The sequence below is a fragment of the Drosophila miranda genome, chromosome XR (assembly GCF_003369915.1).
Source record: "Drosophila miranda strain MSH22 chromosome XR, D.miranda_PacBio2.1, whole genome shotgun sequence".
Taxonomy (NCBI): domain Eukaryota; kingdom Metazoa; phylum Arthropoda; class Insecta; order Diptera; family Drosophilidae; genus Drosophila; species Drosophila miranda.
In genome coordinates this window covers 13,664,485-13,680,107 of record NC_046674.1, presented here as the reverse complement: position 1 = coordinate 13,680,107, position 15,623 = coordinate 13,664,485, and the positions used below count along the sequence as shown (strand labels likewise).

The 15,623-nt window shown below is 42.0% G+C and overlaps 2 protein-coding genes across 8 annotated transcripts in view; one reads left to right on the top strand and one right to left on the bottom strand.

Annotated features, from left to right (window-relative positions):
- The window catches only part of LOC108152598 (protein phosphatase 1 regulatory subunit 16A), a 46,060-nt gene that overhangs the window by 4,951 nt on the left and 25,486 nt on the right, over window positions 1-15,623 (top strand). For 4 of the 7 annotated variants that reach the window (XM_033387247.1, XM_033387251.1, XM_033387245.1 and 1 more), the window contains exon 3: window positions 8,665-8,709. The exons of 1 other annotated variant lie outside the window; for it this stretch is intronic. The gene's annotated coding sequence lies outside the window, so the exon portion shown is untranslated. Of the gene's footprint in view, window positions 1-8,664; window positions 8,710-13,306; window positions 13,672-14,593; window positions 14,734-15,623 lie in introns of those variants that run through there. 2 more of the 7 variants (XM_033387250.1, XM_033387249.1) reach the window with 2 other exon arrangements.
- On the bottom strand, window positions 6,626-8,082 carry LOC108152597. Its single transcript, XM_017282052.2, has 3 exons — window positions 7,420-8,082; window positions 6,811-7,355; window positions 6,626-6,754 (listed from the first exon to the last, which is right to left on the bottom strand). Exons 1-3 carry the CDS (start codon window positions 7,964-7,966, stop codon window positions 6,683-6,685), a joined length of 1,164 nt encoding a protein of 387 aa, XP_017137541.1. The 5' UTR covers window positions 7,967-8,082; the 3' UTR covers window positions 6,626-6,682.

Sequence of the window (15,623 nt, the reverse complement as noted above, 5' to 3'; positions counted from 1 at the left end):
TTTGTTTTGTTTTTTTTTTGTTTTTTAGGTCTTTGGGGGTTTGTTGGCTTTTTTTTGGCGAGTTGAAAGTTCATTTGCCGTTTTAATTGCCGGCTAATAGCTCGAAAGCTCCCAAAAGTTGTTCGTTTTTTGTTTTTATTGCCTTCCCGTTTCTGTTTCTGTTTGATTCTTGTTTTATTTTCTTTTCTTTTTTATGCGGTAGGGGGTTCAATAGGGTAGAGAGATCTCACCTGGTAATTCGTTAAAATAATGCCATTTGGGATGGTCTTTCCATCACTACCCCGAATACCGAAAATTGCAGGTGAAAGTGTCCATCAAGCCCCTACGTCAGGGCGCCATAGAACACCTTTTTGGTGGCTTCCCTCCCCTCACTCAGGCAACATCTTCTTACTGGACAGTCTTTGGTTGAAGTTCCATCAAAAAATCACCTAGAAATAATACCCCTAGGTATCAAGAAATGTAATTTCAAGTTGGGTTTTATTGCTCGTTATTTCCATGCTTAGAAATAGTTCCATTAAAATAGATTCTTTCAGTGGATAATTGTGGAAATACTATGATAGATATGTGATTCGATATTTGCATTGCATATTATCATAATATCGCTTATATGCGAATCACAATTTCCATCAAGAATCGTATACAGATTTTCTATAATTAACACTTTCTCTTCTTTGAGCTTTGATTTCGATTTCGATTAGTAATTCGCGCCGGGCTAAGTCCAAGAATCTATCTATCTATCTATCTTTGTATCTTTAACTGCCGGATACAATTTCATCTTCTGTAACCTCAATCCCCAGCGAGAGTAAACCTCTCTTTGCCTGTCGCTGGCTCAGCGGCAATTAGACGGCAGCACTGGGGGCCCGCCTGCTGCCATCTTGAGAGCAATTTCCTTGTTTTGAGCCACAGCATAACTTTTCCATAACTTTTCATTCATTTTTGCCCGACCTCTGAGAGGAGAGGCCATAGAACTGAAAGCCGGCTTTACTCCACTCCACTCCACTCCAGTCCTCTTTCTTTCATTTTCTATTCTGTCCCCTCCCCCCTCCCCTCTTCTTGTAGGTACACCCCTTTAAACCCCATTAATCAAACTTCTGGTCTTTTGTTCAACCCCCCTCTCCGCTGCACTCCTCTTGGGCCGCTTCTTGTTGTTTCTCTATCATTTTTCTACTGTTTTTTTTCTTTTTGTCTTTGGGGCTTATTATTGTTGCTATTTATTATTGCGGCGGCCATAATGTTTGTTGTTTTTGGCCCAAACGGGGGTCTCTCAAACAGTTGATGACCCCGTCGCCACGCCACGCCACACCATGCCACACACCATGCCACGCAATTTCTGCTGTGCCCCCCCCCTCGTGCGCAAGGCATATTTCACGCTTTTTCTACACTCTTTTTTTTTTACCGACTTTTGTTATATTTTTTCCTCATTTTTTTTTTGCTGATTTGTGCGATAGTTTAAAAAAAACGAAAAACAGAACAGAAAATGTCAACGCAGTCGTCGGCAGATAAAGAGCCAGAATTGAATAGAGAGAAGGAATTCCTTCTGCACACACACACACACACACACACACACTGTACATATGTATTTGTATTGGTTTTGGTATATGCTATTTTTTGTTGCCACTTTGCTTCGTGATTATTTAACGGCATGTGGCATGCTAAAACAAAGGCTTGTCTGCCATTCAGGCAGTTCCAGCAGTCATATGTATGTTCCTCGAGATATGATTAGCCAGCCCCCTAGCCCCCCAGCCACCCCTGCCGCCTTCCCAAACAAATTATAAAATGAAACGTCGTTCGAATGGCATTCGTATGGCGCATATTTTGTAACAATTTTCTTGTGGTCACGGGATTTTAGTTGAATGATATTTCATATCGCAAATGACCAGGCCGCTATCAGGGGAATGGCCCACGAGCCACAAGACTCTGTAGACTTCCCAGAGAATATCATTATTAATAGCAGAGAATAGATCTATAAGCAAATAGCAGATTAGATACTTAATAAATGACAAATTAATAGAAATATATCAGATTTGATGGTTTTTAGAGTTTTATTTATGAGATAGATTCCATCTTGGGGATATAGAAGAAGAATACTTAAAAATACTTCCATCGATTGTTTGTGCCACACCTAGGGATTACAGATGCTACCTTTCGCTAACCAGAAACCGCATACAATATTTTGGATATCCTCCCCCCAGAGTTTATCCGAAAACCGAAAATATCCCCAAAAAAAACAAATAGAGAAAGATGGACCCAAAGTGGTATATCTATAAAGCGCATACGATCGGATTTTGGGACTACGACTATATATAGACGTTGTCATAATATGGCTCTATCTCTCTTTGGCTTCGAAGCCAACAAAAGCAATAACAAAGGCAACGAGCAACGGGCAACGGGCAACGGGCAACGGGCAACAGGCAACAGAAACAACAATTCAAATTCAACTTGTTTTTTCATTAGATCATTTATCGAGGCGAAATGTCAGTCAATGAGGGGGGCACGCGGCCTCCACCCGGCCCACCCCGCGGGCCCAACCTGCTGTTGCTGCTGCCGCTGCTTGTGTGTGCGATAATTAACTGAAATAGACCCGTGACTGTCAGCCAGCCAGCCAGCCAGCCAGATACAAGAATTATACATAGAGATATGTACATACATACTCGTGCGTTCGTACTCAACAGTGCGTTTCGCAATTGTAGTGTCGCTGCAAATCAATATCGCAGTTCCATTCGTTGACATGTGAATGGCTTTTTGTTCGCCGTTTAATCAGCTGATTTTTCAGTCTTCTAAACAATAAAATATTCCTCGAAGGAAGGGCTAAAAATACTAAAATACTAAAAATACTCTTACTAAAAATATAAAAAAAAAAAAATTATATACTCACATATAAGAACCACTTTTGTGGTAGGATAACCCCTATCAGTAGTACGGCAGCCCCATTACAACCTACATATATCCCTAGCTTAGATTATTAAGCCGTAAGTGTGGCCGTTCGTGCATTCTCCAGGAAAGTACCGAAGATACGGCCACATGAAAAGTATGTAGATCGAAGCTCATTCATTCTAAAGGAGCATAAAGACGTGTTCGAAAAAGTAAACCATCCACGTTCGAGGTGTGCTGCTCCCCGAAGGCAGGTCCCAAAGGTGGTTCATATTTTTAGGGGGGAGACCAGCCCCCCACCTTTCAGAGCCAGCTTTGATTTGTGGACAATAAATCTGTGATAATTTATCTAAATTTTGGACCCAGAAGAGTGTCTTTTTGCTCATTAGAAGAATCGTTCGAAGACCGTGCCCACCCGTTGGGGAGTACTCCTATGGGAAGGCCCTGGCTGTGCCCTAACGCCTTGTCGCGCACTGTACGCTACCATATATGTATGTACATAGATGGTATATTTGTGTATGGTTCTGTGACGTTTTAGTACTTGAGTTGCAATCGCATTTCCATGGCGCGGCGTAAGTGCAAAAGTGCGCTAGTTGTAAAATTACCAAGAAGCAGAAGCACAAGCAAAGGGAGGACGCAAAGAAGTACTCAGAGCCATAAAGAGGGTGGCCAAAAAGGAGAGATAAAAAGGAAAGGCAGGAAGGCAGGAAGCCAGGCCACGCGATGCAGAAGTTAAAACTTTTTTCGGGCCCCCATAAAGAAAGACAGATAGGGAGAGAGAAATAAATGGGTTGGAGAGAGAGAGAGAGGAGTTCTCATTCAGTTTTTCGTTTCACTACCGGCACCGCCACCCGTTCTCCTCTCTCTCTCTCTCCTCTCCTGTGCAGCAGCCTCCTCCAGCCCCAGAGCCCAGGTGCTCTCAAGACCATTCACTGATTTTTTGTTCTCCTTTTTCTTTAATAACTCACGACTTTGGCCATGGCTTTGACAAGCTGTTAATAGCCTTAAACGAGTGCCAAAGAGCCGGGGCCAAGAGGAAGGAGAGACCTAGAAATCACGGCGGCTAAAAAAGGAAGCAAAAAACTCTTGAAAATTGTTGGTCATTTAACAAAAAAGAAAAAAAGTAAAAACGACAAAAAAAAAGACCATTCCTCTGCTTGACACTCGAATGAGAATTGCTTTGAGAATTATTTGCCGAGCCCGTAATTGGTTCCAATTCGAAATTGAAACGCATTTCAAAGAGAATTCTCTTTGGTTTTCACCTCTCTCTCGCGCTCCCTCTCTCTCTCTCTCTGTCTGTGAAAACATTTTTGTATTTTTGTGTTTGTTGGTCTTCTAGGCCACATTTTATGGCAAGAGAGGGAGCAGGAGAAACAGTTTATGGGATGCCCACTAATTGGCCATAAAATGTTATAAATTTCATGCGTCGGTTTGGGTTTTTCCCCATCGCTTACGTTGCCAATTAGTCACCTCAAAATGTGGCATGGGTCAATATTTGGCGGTGGTGCCCTAGAAAATGTATTTTGTGGAATGTGTGGCCGTATTTATGGAAACTAGTTGATGAAAATTCCAATCGAAATGGACAGGGAAAACATTTCATAGCAAATAACCAATTTAAAGCGGAGCGCCTGCTGCCAGTGCTGCCCAACAAACAGCTGTGCCGGAAATGCTACCCATGCTCGGAAGGCAGTGTTTAGCAGTACTGGGCATCCATCTAGTCGGTCCCCTCGCGGTTTCGTACTGTTTTCTGATTACTGTTTTCTTGTCACCACCACAACTTTTGTCTGATAAGCTTTAAAGCTGATATAAAGTGCTGACCATGCTGATAGTTTAAAGCTACTTCGGCTGGCAATAAATCATAAATGATATTCACGTACTCGTCCAAAGGAAAACGTAATTATTTATAAATACAATGAAAATACAAATGAAATTGATATCAATTAAATGGAATATTGTGTGTGCGAATTTCAATTGTGGAAAATCGAATTAAAGACGAAAAACAATGGCGTTAAAGAGTTGAGAGAAGAACAAAAGATGGATTACCAATGGGGAATGGGGGAACAAGCGAACTCCCTTTATGGGATGAATCTCTGTATCTTTCTGGGGACCAAAATATAGATATATGTATCTCCGCCAAGATTCCAAGAAATCTCTTTGGGATACTTTTTTGACTGATATCTCACACTCTTTCGATCTATATTTGATGTGATTTTCGTAATCAGAGGCAATATGGAAACCATTAAAGTATTTTTAAACGCACATGTATTATTAACAATTTGCTGAGCGACAATTGACAAGACCATAAAAAAACCCCCCCGCACCCGCCACACAACGAAAACAAACTGCTGAAATATTTATGCCATTAAAAATGTAATTTCAATAAAAGCCGAAGAGGAAAATTCAATTAAAACGAAATTTGTGTGCCGAAATACAAACACACAAAAATCTCGGACCAAAAAACGAGAATCATTAAGAGAGAGCCATCCGCAGCAGAAAATAATGTTAAATTTGGGACTGAGCTCTCGTTAACTTGTTCACCTATGGGCATACCCTGTAATTGTGGATTCTAAAGGGTATATTGGCAACACAAAAGCGGCCTAATCGTATCCCTGGCCGAAACAGTAGGCAATAGTATTTATACTGAAAATTATACCCAAAGAAAGCTCATAGGGTATCTCCTTAGTCGGTATATATACATATATGTGTATTTGTTTTTTTTATGTTACGCAGGAGTTTATTTACTTTGTTTGGAATTTTAATGAACCCGCTGGCCGCCGCTCAAAAAAAAAACACGAAACTCCGATAGCCACAGAATATTATATTAATTACCGGTCAAGAGGTGGGCGGGGTGGCAGGAAAAGGTTACAGGTGTGCCATTAAAAACACTCAAGTGAGTTTTAGGGGCAGGTGTTTATATTTTGTTTCATTTTTTGCCCAAAAACTAACCCATTTAACTACCGTACCTTGACACACATACAATATCTGCACAAAAACTATCTGCGACGGGGGAAAGTGAAACTGAAACAAAACTAAAACCATTTCCCTCACAGCAACGCGTGTCGGTATTCACCATCCCCCCCTCCCATCTACAGGGGCCAGCCACAGAGAGAAAAGGACAAAAGTTTGGGGGGAATTTTACAAAATGGAAATCCATCTCTCCCTCTCTTTCTCTCTCTCTACCTGTCTCTGGGAATGCATTTCCCCCTTGCTTCTGTGTTGCAATATTTTCGCATTTCCTGTCGTACAAATATTTTCCATGTAACAGCTTTTCCACTTCCATTTTGCTGTGGCAACGGTGCAACAACTGTGCAACACAGTTGCCAAAGCTAACTTTTTGGCCGAAAATAAACAATAAACTAGCACGCGAAAGAACGAATTTTGCATGCTCTTCTCTTCTTTTGCCGCCTCCTCTACTAGATCTCTTTTCCGTCGAACGCCACTCCACTTCAATCGACAGGCCCCGATACATACCCTGTACAGGCATGCACATATGCATGTATGCATGTGCATGCGTTTCCTTCTATAGCTCCCTCTCTCTCCCTCCGCAACAAACACAAAAATAAACCCTCGGGACTGGCACAAAGGTGGTCCACTCCCTCTCTCTCGGGTCTTATTATACGCTCAGCACTACTGAGACTTCTTTGACGGCATGTTTGCTGAGAGAGAGCAAAATGTGACCCGAAAAGAGAGCGCTCACACGCATTGCAAATTCTGGCAATCCCTTTCCATTGGATTTTTACTCTAGAGGGTCGACTTGGTTGGGTTTTCGATATTGTATTCGATTTTTATTCTTGCAAATCTATTTTCATAATCATATGCAGTAAATCTTGATGTCAGTCAATGTAATCAAGTCCCACACTTCGGAATTCGGCAGTTTGTTCATCTGCAATAAAAATGGTTTCAATTTCGGCGAAATTCCACTCCAGAGCAAACACTCACCAATTCCTGCTTAAGTTCATCGGTTTTATCCAAGTCCCCTACCAATTTAAAGCGTTTCTGTGTGCTGAAACCGTTTTCCTTTAAAATCTGAATAAAGGACTCCAGTAATTCGGAGAATATAGATTTTAAAACACTATTTTTGGTGTCAAGAAACTGCAAGCTTTTACAATTTCTGAGAACAATTATTAAATCCTTTGCATAGAATTCGTGTTCATAATCTTTAGGTATTAATATCAGAGACTCCAGTGTATTGGCGTACTTTAAAATAAGTTGCGCCACGCTTTCAGTTAAACATACACTATAGAACAATCTCAACGTTTTCAGCTTCGGACATGTTGGAAATTCTTGTTTAATGTAGAAATACCGAAGAGACAGCTCTTCCAATTCGGGATACAAAAAATTCAGTTTCTGTGATGTATCCCGGAGACCAGAAACCATGAGCTTCCGTAGCTTCTTTAAATGGGAGCAGATTTCGAAAATATTTCGGAATTCGAAAGATTCCACGTCCAGTTTTTCCAAATTAGTCAGTTGCCTTAAATGTTCCTCTGCAAAAAATGTAAAGCACTTGTCAAGGAAATTATTCGCTTATGAAGTAATTGTAATTCTCACTCTGGTCCGGAGTATTTCCAATTAAACACAATCTTTTGCAGTTTGGATTTATGTGCTGCAACAGATCCGATCCGCGATAACGGTTACTATTCAAGCCAAGTTTTTGTATCCCTTTCATGCCTAAAATACGTTTGATCGCGTTGAAATTTCCATCTGTGACCACGATAAAGGCAGATTCGAGGTTAATGCAGTACTTTTTTATGAGTTCTCCAATTCGATCCGTTACATCACTAGATTTGATTGAAATATCCACAACAGTGGACCCGCACAGGGACAAAATAACTCTAAGCTCGTCGTACGTATAGCGGAGTACAGAAGTGCCGCCTACAAAATGGCAGCAATTCAGTCGCTTGTAATTCCCTCCAACGTGGTAGGCAAATGCGCGGCCAAGCTGCTGGTGGACTTGGGCCGCTTTCACTAGTTCTTTCTCATTCAGGTATCCGAACACTTTGTCAATGATCTCCAGTGGTAAATTTAGAAGCATGTTGAAGCTTCTTAGCAGAGACGCTGCCTGTGCGTTTTCAGCGTCCAGTGGAAATATGTACATATATGTCCGTAAAGTCTGCTGCGAATTTCCTCAGCAGCAATCGTTTCTCGAATAGCGGAGATTCGGAGATGGGGTAGCGTCAATATTTCAATCGCGGCGGCGGCGGCGGCGATGGCGACGGCGACCGCAAGCTTCGCTCTCGCTGCCGACACACATTCACGCAGTTCCCTTTCTATCCTTCATTCTATGGTTCTCTTAGCAACAGCAGCAACAATGCTGAGCGGTGCTGCCACCTTTTTATCAGAAAAAAGCTGTTTCTACTTTAAAATAAACGAAAAAAAAAACTGAATATTTTCAAAATAAAATAAGAAAGGCCATATTTGGCAACATCAAAAAAGTTGAAAAAAGCCAAACAAATTTATAATAAATTCAGAACTCCCGCTTCCCGTTATTCACAAAATGTTCCCGCATTTGGTCTTGAAAAAAAGCCAGATCTGCGGGAAAAAAGCATAATCGGCAGCACTGATCTCTCTCGTTCTCAGCAAATACGAATGCTCGTGTGAAGAGCATAAGAGGAATAAACAAACGGGACTTTACTGCGTTGCTGCGCAGTTTCTGTCTTTGCAGTGATCCTCCCTTCTATTGCTTTTGGCTTTCCTAATGACAACCAGGCTACATGATACCCTTTGTTCTAGAGATCTTACATATTTCTGTATGTTCTTCAAAATATAATAAACATATCTGTCTTTTATTTCCAGGTAATATGCTGCCAATGCTGTTTTATTGATCATACATCCCAAAAGGTATTTTTATTTATGCGTACAATATGGGGAAAGCTAATTTTTACCCAAATGAAAGATACATACATATTTCTGTATTTCTCCTTCGAAGAGTAGACTCCTCAGAGAGTATCCCTTTATGTCTTTCTCTCTTTTACTTGAATGTTGGATTACCGTTGGCTCAGACCCGTATTTGAAGGGGGAATCTACATTAATATACCGTTTGCTAGTAGAGTTTATTTCGAAATTGTTATACCCCATTCCCCGTAGGGTAATTCCGGAGCTGCATTCTGGGTAGCAGAGGAAAAGAATCGAGCAGAGACAAAGGAAGATGAAGATGAGCAAGTGGTAGGGCAGCAGCCAACTACCGCTAAAACAAAAAGTAAACAATGGCAACAAAGTTGAAGCATGCCCCGGGCAAAAGAGCGAGATAGGGCGAGCGGAGGTGGTGGCGTGGAGGATGGAGGATGAAGCAAAGTCACCAACAGACACCCGCTACTGACGCGGGCATCGAAAACAGGCCAAGACAATAGCCACCGTACCCTTGCAGATCCAACGTTCCTCTGGCAGCACCGGAAAGGGTATCAAACGAGACAAATTTTGTGGCGAAAGAAAAGCGGAAGCAGAAGCAGAAGCATAGCGACATGTTGCGTTTGAAATGACAGAGAGACACGGACTCAGCACGAGAGATTGACCTTAACTCGAAGAAGCACGTGGTGTTGCAATTCTAGGGGGAGTCCCCTGTTTCCTGTCCCCTGCTGGCATGAAAGAATGATGAAGGATGCGGGTGCCTGAACTTGAATGAAGTTTTACACGTATTTACTTGCTTGTTTCCGAATATTTGCAGGAGCAGTAAGCAGTAGTAGATCCCCCTGTGTGTGTGTTCGGAGAGTTCCGAGAGATGGGCGGCTTTGTTGAATAAGATTGTACATAATAGAATACAGCAATAGGACGAAGCGGGGTTCCAAAGTTAAAGCCATGAACCTCTAAGAGTTCTCTCATTTATTAAAGTAATTCCATGTATGTATAATGATCATGCTTGATTAAAGAAAGGGACCGCAAATAATAGTAATGAGTTTTAAAAAATTGAGGCACAAAACAACCACCAAAAGTATGTACATATATGTTATTTTTTTACGGAAAATTTCAAAACAGAATAAACTTTGATTTGCAATTTTTTTTTTCAATTTATTTAAATGATAAAAATAAAAAATAATTTGTATTTTCAATTTTTATAACAAAATTTAAGTTATAACTTTTATTTTAAATTTTTATAATACAACTTAGCATTATCCCACCCTAAAAAACACTAAAAATTTATTATAAAAATTGAAAATAAATTTGATGACTTAATTTTTATAAAAAAATTGTATACAAATTTGTTTTTTTTTTCATTTAAATTAATTTTAGTAAATTAAACATTTTTTTTTTTATAAATACAACAAATAAATCGTATTTGTTAATTTTTAAAGTATAATCTGATTACGGAATATTTCAATTGATTTTCCATTGATTGTTTGACAATCGTAATCAGGAAGTGAAATATGGGTTCTTAATTCAAAGATAATGGAAATGTTTCAACAGTCTTTCACTTTTGATAACCTGTTGGGAATGTTGGGTAATAGATAAAAGACAAGAATCCAGACAAACTTGTGGGAAACTAAATGTGTGTATAAATTATTGCAAGAATCAATCACAGACTTTCATTATTGAATATGTGTTTATAAAAGTTAAAGCTGGAAACTTTACGGGCACTTACGGGCAGTGACAATCTCATTCTCTTTAAATCGGTTGGTGACTAAGCCAAAGACCAGCTGTTTTCCGCCGCAAAAAGGAAAAAAAAAAAAGCAGCAGCAGCAGAACCGGGCACAAGAGCACTTTCCTTCCACTTTGATTAGATTAGGGGAACGGAGACCATTTGGAATTCATGGCACTTAGACACTGCCCGCCGAAAGTAGATGGCACCAAAGCGAAGGACCGACCCGACCATAAAGCTTAACCCACACTCGGGGGCGAGGGCCAGGGCCAGGGCCATTGTCGTCGTCATCCATTAACCTGGTCGAAATATTACACAATTTAGCCCAGACTTTAGGGCCCGGCCTGCTTATCGCCAATCAAATAATTAGAAAAGGTAAAACAGCCAGAAACGCCTCCCCCCCCCGCCCACAAAAAATGCCAATACAAATGATAGAAATTGCACGTTTTGTGTGTGAGATAGGAAGCGTTGGCAGGGGTGGGGTGTTGGGTGGTGGATGGTGGATGGGGGATGGGAAGGAAGAAGGAAAATAGCTACGAGTTTGTTTAACAAAGTGGTTTTCAACACCCCATAAAAAACATTCGCCAAAAATGAAGCAAAACCAAGAAAAACACACACAGAAAGTGAACCCACCAAGAAACGGCCCAAGCAAAGCAAAAGGGCAACAGGAGAAGGCCAACAAAAGAGCAACAGCAACAGCAACAAGCAAGAACAGGAAAACGCAGACATCTGGCAGTGTTGTGCCGTTGTTTCCCCAGCGCGATCACTGTGGAGGAGGACGACTGCGACTAAGGGACACCCATTAATCGGTAGAGGGAAGTATATAGAAATTTAGCTGGGAACAAGAGCTAAAGTAGGGGCTATGCTGTAGATGATGCCCCAATCATCAAAACTACTAGTCTAATAATTCCAAAGGAAATGATTTTAAAAGGGTATTAGTTTTCAGAAAACATATCCCTCTACCTGTAGCCAATATACCCATTGGATACAGAACACACCAGGGTATCAAAAGGCAAACAAATAACCGTACAGAGAGAGAGAGGGGCAGAGAGAAATGTAAACAATGCAAGCGAGACGCGATGCACAGCAGCAGCGCGGCAGAGCAGCCTCAAGAACAAGAAGAACAAGAAGAACAAGGGAAAACGGCACAAAACAAATGCCAGCTGAAGTGAAGTTCAAGTTGAATTTTTGTGTTTGTGACGCGGAGACGTCTCTGCCAGGCGACTCACCTCACTCGTGTTCCCTCTTTGTTCCGCTATGCGAAATACTTCATCAAATACGTGCCGGACAAAGTGCTAACCAGTGCCAGTAGGTCTGGGGCTGGGGAGGGGGAAAATATGTAACTACGGTCTGTTTGTCCCCTAATGAGGGAAGAACTGACGCTGGACATCAAAAGTCAGGAACCAAAAGGTTCCTAAAAATAAAGGGCCATTAGAGCCTTAGGGGCCAGGATTGTTATAGTCCATGGATACACTTTATGGATTCGATTTAAAGAATAATATATGTATGTACAGTGCCGCTCATCTGAATAGGTTCAACAAAAGTCGAAGAAAGTCTGTGGTTTCCAGGACACGTTTTTAAAGACTATTTATTAGGTTTTTGAAAACCTAAACCTATTTATAGTACATATGTATATGTATATAATGTATAAGTATAATTTATGTAGAAATACATATGTAGACAACATTTTACAGACATTCTATCGTATAAATGTAAATACTAGAGAAATTGTTAAATATCTACTCAACCTTTATGATCCGAAACTGATCGAAGCGAAAAAAAAACGACACCCAATGCATAAAGGGTACTCTGGTACTCTGTATAAACAATGATGAAACAAATGGCCCAAATGGGCGGCAAACAAAGACATGTAAGGGCGGGCAAGTGAAATGGAGCAAATCTTTGAGCAAACTCTCCGGATTGGTGCGGGGGCGGGGGCAATTGATAAACCGGGCCAAGATAGAGAAGCGATAAAAGTTCCAAGGGAAACGTGGAAGGAAGAACCCACTAGCCCGACAGCCCCCCGGCAGCCCCACCCCTGTGCACGACATTGCCTTCAATGGCGCAACGTTTCGGAAACAATTTGATGGCCATAAAAGTTGATGTGGCGGCGGCTGTCATAAAGGAGGCGACGGCTCCAGCTCCAGCTCCAGGCGGGGCCCTCCTCCCGTAGAAGGGAGACGGCAAAAGTTAGGTGAAAACTGCGGCAGCAGTCAAGATGCGGAAGCAGGATCCGGGAAGACCCCAGGAACCCCTGGGTTCCCCCAACATTGTCGGGGATTAGGCGGCGACGGGCGACGGGCGAAAACAAACAAATAAACATCGAGCAGCTGTTAGTGGCGCCGCCAGAGAGAGAGAGAGAGAGAACAGAGGGACCGCAAAAGAGAGCAAGCGAGTGCGAGAGAGCAGAGCACAGCAGTTTGGCGCTCTCTGCCGGTTGGCGGCCAATGCAGGGTACATTTATGCGGGGTGAGGCCTTCCCAGAGAGCTGAACCCAGAGGGTATGGCCAGTATTTAAAGCATCCACTGTTATTATTCGGCTTTTAGTTCGTGACTGGCTCTCTCTGTCTCTCTCTCTGTCTCTGTCTCTGGGTGCGCGCTCACCCACCGCCCACTTATCAAACGGCACTCAATCATTCATGGCCAGACTGCTCCTACTGCCCCCTGCCCCCTGCGCCCTGCGCCCTGCCCCTGCCCATTCCCCGCCGCCTTGTCTGCTGCGCCTATTGGCAGAGAGACGCACGGGGGAGTGGAGTGCTTCGTGCCCTGCCACGAAGGGGAGAACGACGACGATGCGGCATTTTGGGCACGCTTTGGCGCTTGGCCATATTTCAAACGGTTTCTCGGTCTCTCAGTCGCAATTCTGTGGCTGCAGCGGCAACACTAGCCACCAGCAGCAGTTCCACCCCGCACTCCGCGCTCCGCACGCGGATACTCGAATACGGGCTCCAGCAGTTTATTACGTATACGGTACGGTGCCGCGTGCTGCCGCCGCTATCCGCCGTGTGCCGTGTGCCGTTTGACGCTTGCCGCCCGTTAACCGTTGGCATTGCAAATACGAAATCAAAATGTAAATGATAATGATTGCAATACCCGAAACAAGAACAAGAACAAGAACAAGAACTGGTCGAAATCAATGTGTCGATAAGGCGGCAAAAAACAGTCTGATCGAAAAGTGTGTGGCCCTCAAAAGCATTGACAGAAAGTGTGCGACAAAGCAAACGGAAATTGTAATTTCGTTCCCTATTACACACCCCCCCTCCCCCCTCCAACCACTCTCTTTCCCTATTTACCTCTTCACGTGATGTGTCGCATCGCATCGCATCGCATCGTATCGTATCGTATGGCGGCGTAAGATAAGCAACGGTATAAAAAAAAGGCGATAGATAGATTGTATGCATGATTGCCAGTCAAGCCCGTATGACATTCGCTTCAGGGCTGTACCTGATGTACCGAAGTATCCTTAAGGAGATCGATATTCAATATTTAAAAGATACCCAGATCAGTGCACTTTTCCGCTAGTTTTTCACTTGAAAATTGAAATTAAAAGTTGTACAGCTTACAGCTGTAAAAAGTGTTGCCTTCCCAGAATAATCAACGAAGTTTTGTGATTTCCTGGAAAAAGTGGGAGATGTAAGTAATTTGAAAGTTCCAGGGCTTTGTTCGGAAACCAAGGCAGGGGATTTCTTGATAGCCGAAAGTTAAAATTAAACTATTTTCAAGTAAATCTACCAATTGACTGTTGAAAACAGCTGAAAGGAAACTTATTTTCAAGTAAAAAGTGTCGCTGAATGTCCATCACAAGTGGGGGCCCACACGGTCTTTGGGTTTCAGTTTTGCAGCACTTGAACAAGAAATTCCTTCATTCAGCTGTTGGAATTCCCAGTAAATGTCATACGGGTTTTATTTACTTTGAAGGGGAAATATTCCCCGATTTCGATGCCAGGCGATGCCATGCGATTCCGTGGCAGAGGCAGAGGCAGAGGCAGGGGTAGGGGCAGGGCCACACACACAAACAAATAAACAGACGAACGGAACAATAGACTCCATTCCATTCCATGCCATTCCATTCAATTCTGATCGCCCCGTTTTCTCTCTCTTTTTTTTTTTTTTTTTTGGTGTGCGTTTCCCTTTTGGGTTCGATTTCTGCAGAAAGTGCAATACAAATATTAGCACTGCAATAAAACAATAAAATAATCAACTTTGAGCGTATTAATTGCAATCTTGTGATAGAGATTATTTAAGCGGAACACGGGAGGGAGCACCGGAAAAAACAACAACACAAAAAACAGGTAAATGAAACGAATGAATAGGAAACAATCGAGGAATTCGTAAATATTAATAAACATAAATAAACAATAAACAAATCAATAAAAAACAGACCACAGCTCAGTGAATATTAATTTGATACGAAAATTAGTTGTTTAGAACTCGAATGAAAACCCTGATAAATATTTTCCAAATTATACAAACAATTAAACTTAGGCATTGTTTTTTATTGCGGAATTTATGAACTAACAAAATGTGCAATCAATTTGAAGAAAAACACAATACATTTCCAGCGAATACTCTTTTAAAACCCAATAAAAATTCAAATTTCTAATTCTGACACATGTCGTCGCCACTTGTCCCCCACCACCCCACACCACCCCCCACTCCCCCCGGACATATGTATTTGAAATTTTCACAGAATATTAATTCGTAGCTTCATCTCTGGTTTCGCATCTGCATTTCGGCATTTGGGCATTTGGGCATCTCTGTCTCTGTCAGTTTTTGGCATTTGAAAGCCAATTATTTGGTTGGGCTGCCATTCGGTGGATCAGATGGGACGGGACGGGACAATGTCGATGACAGATTTAAGCATTTTTGCAAAATATGAAACGAACATAGAACTCGCATCTGTGCTAGTCCAAGACCGAGTATTTATTGTACCCAAATTGAGTGAGGAATGGATTTAAAATCCTTTATTCCTGGATTCCTCTAAGAATATCTCTATGTCTGCATTTGGCCCATATTTAATCATCCTCCTCATTTCCCCCGTGCCCCCCATGATTGGGGAAGCAATAAATTATGCTGCCTCTTGGGGCAACGGCTCCTAGGTATGTACGAGGCATTAAAATCTTTCCAGCCAACAAATTCCTTTGCTAACTTTTAATTAAAATATTTATTTATGGTCGTGCGC

Bases quoted from the DNA above. Each gene is read 5' to 3' on its own strand.
- LOC108152597 (XM_017282052.2), bottom strand. From the start codon at position 7,966: ATGTACATATTTCCACTGGACGCTGAAAACGCACAGGCAGCGTCTCTG. The intron at 7,356-7,419 runs GTGAGAATTACA...CATTTTTTGCAG, and splicing joins TGGAAATACTCCGGACCAGA to AGGAACATTTAAGGCAACTG. The intron at 6,755-6,810 runs GTGAGTGTTTGC...TTTTTATTGCAG, and splicing joins ATGAACTTAAGCAGGAATTG to ATGAACAAACTGCCGAATTC.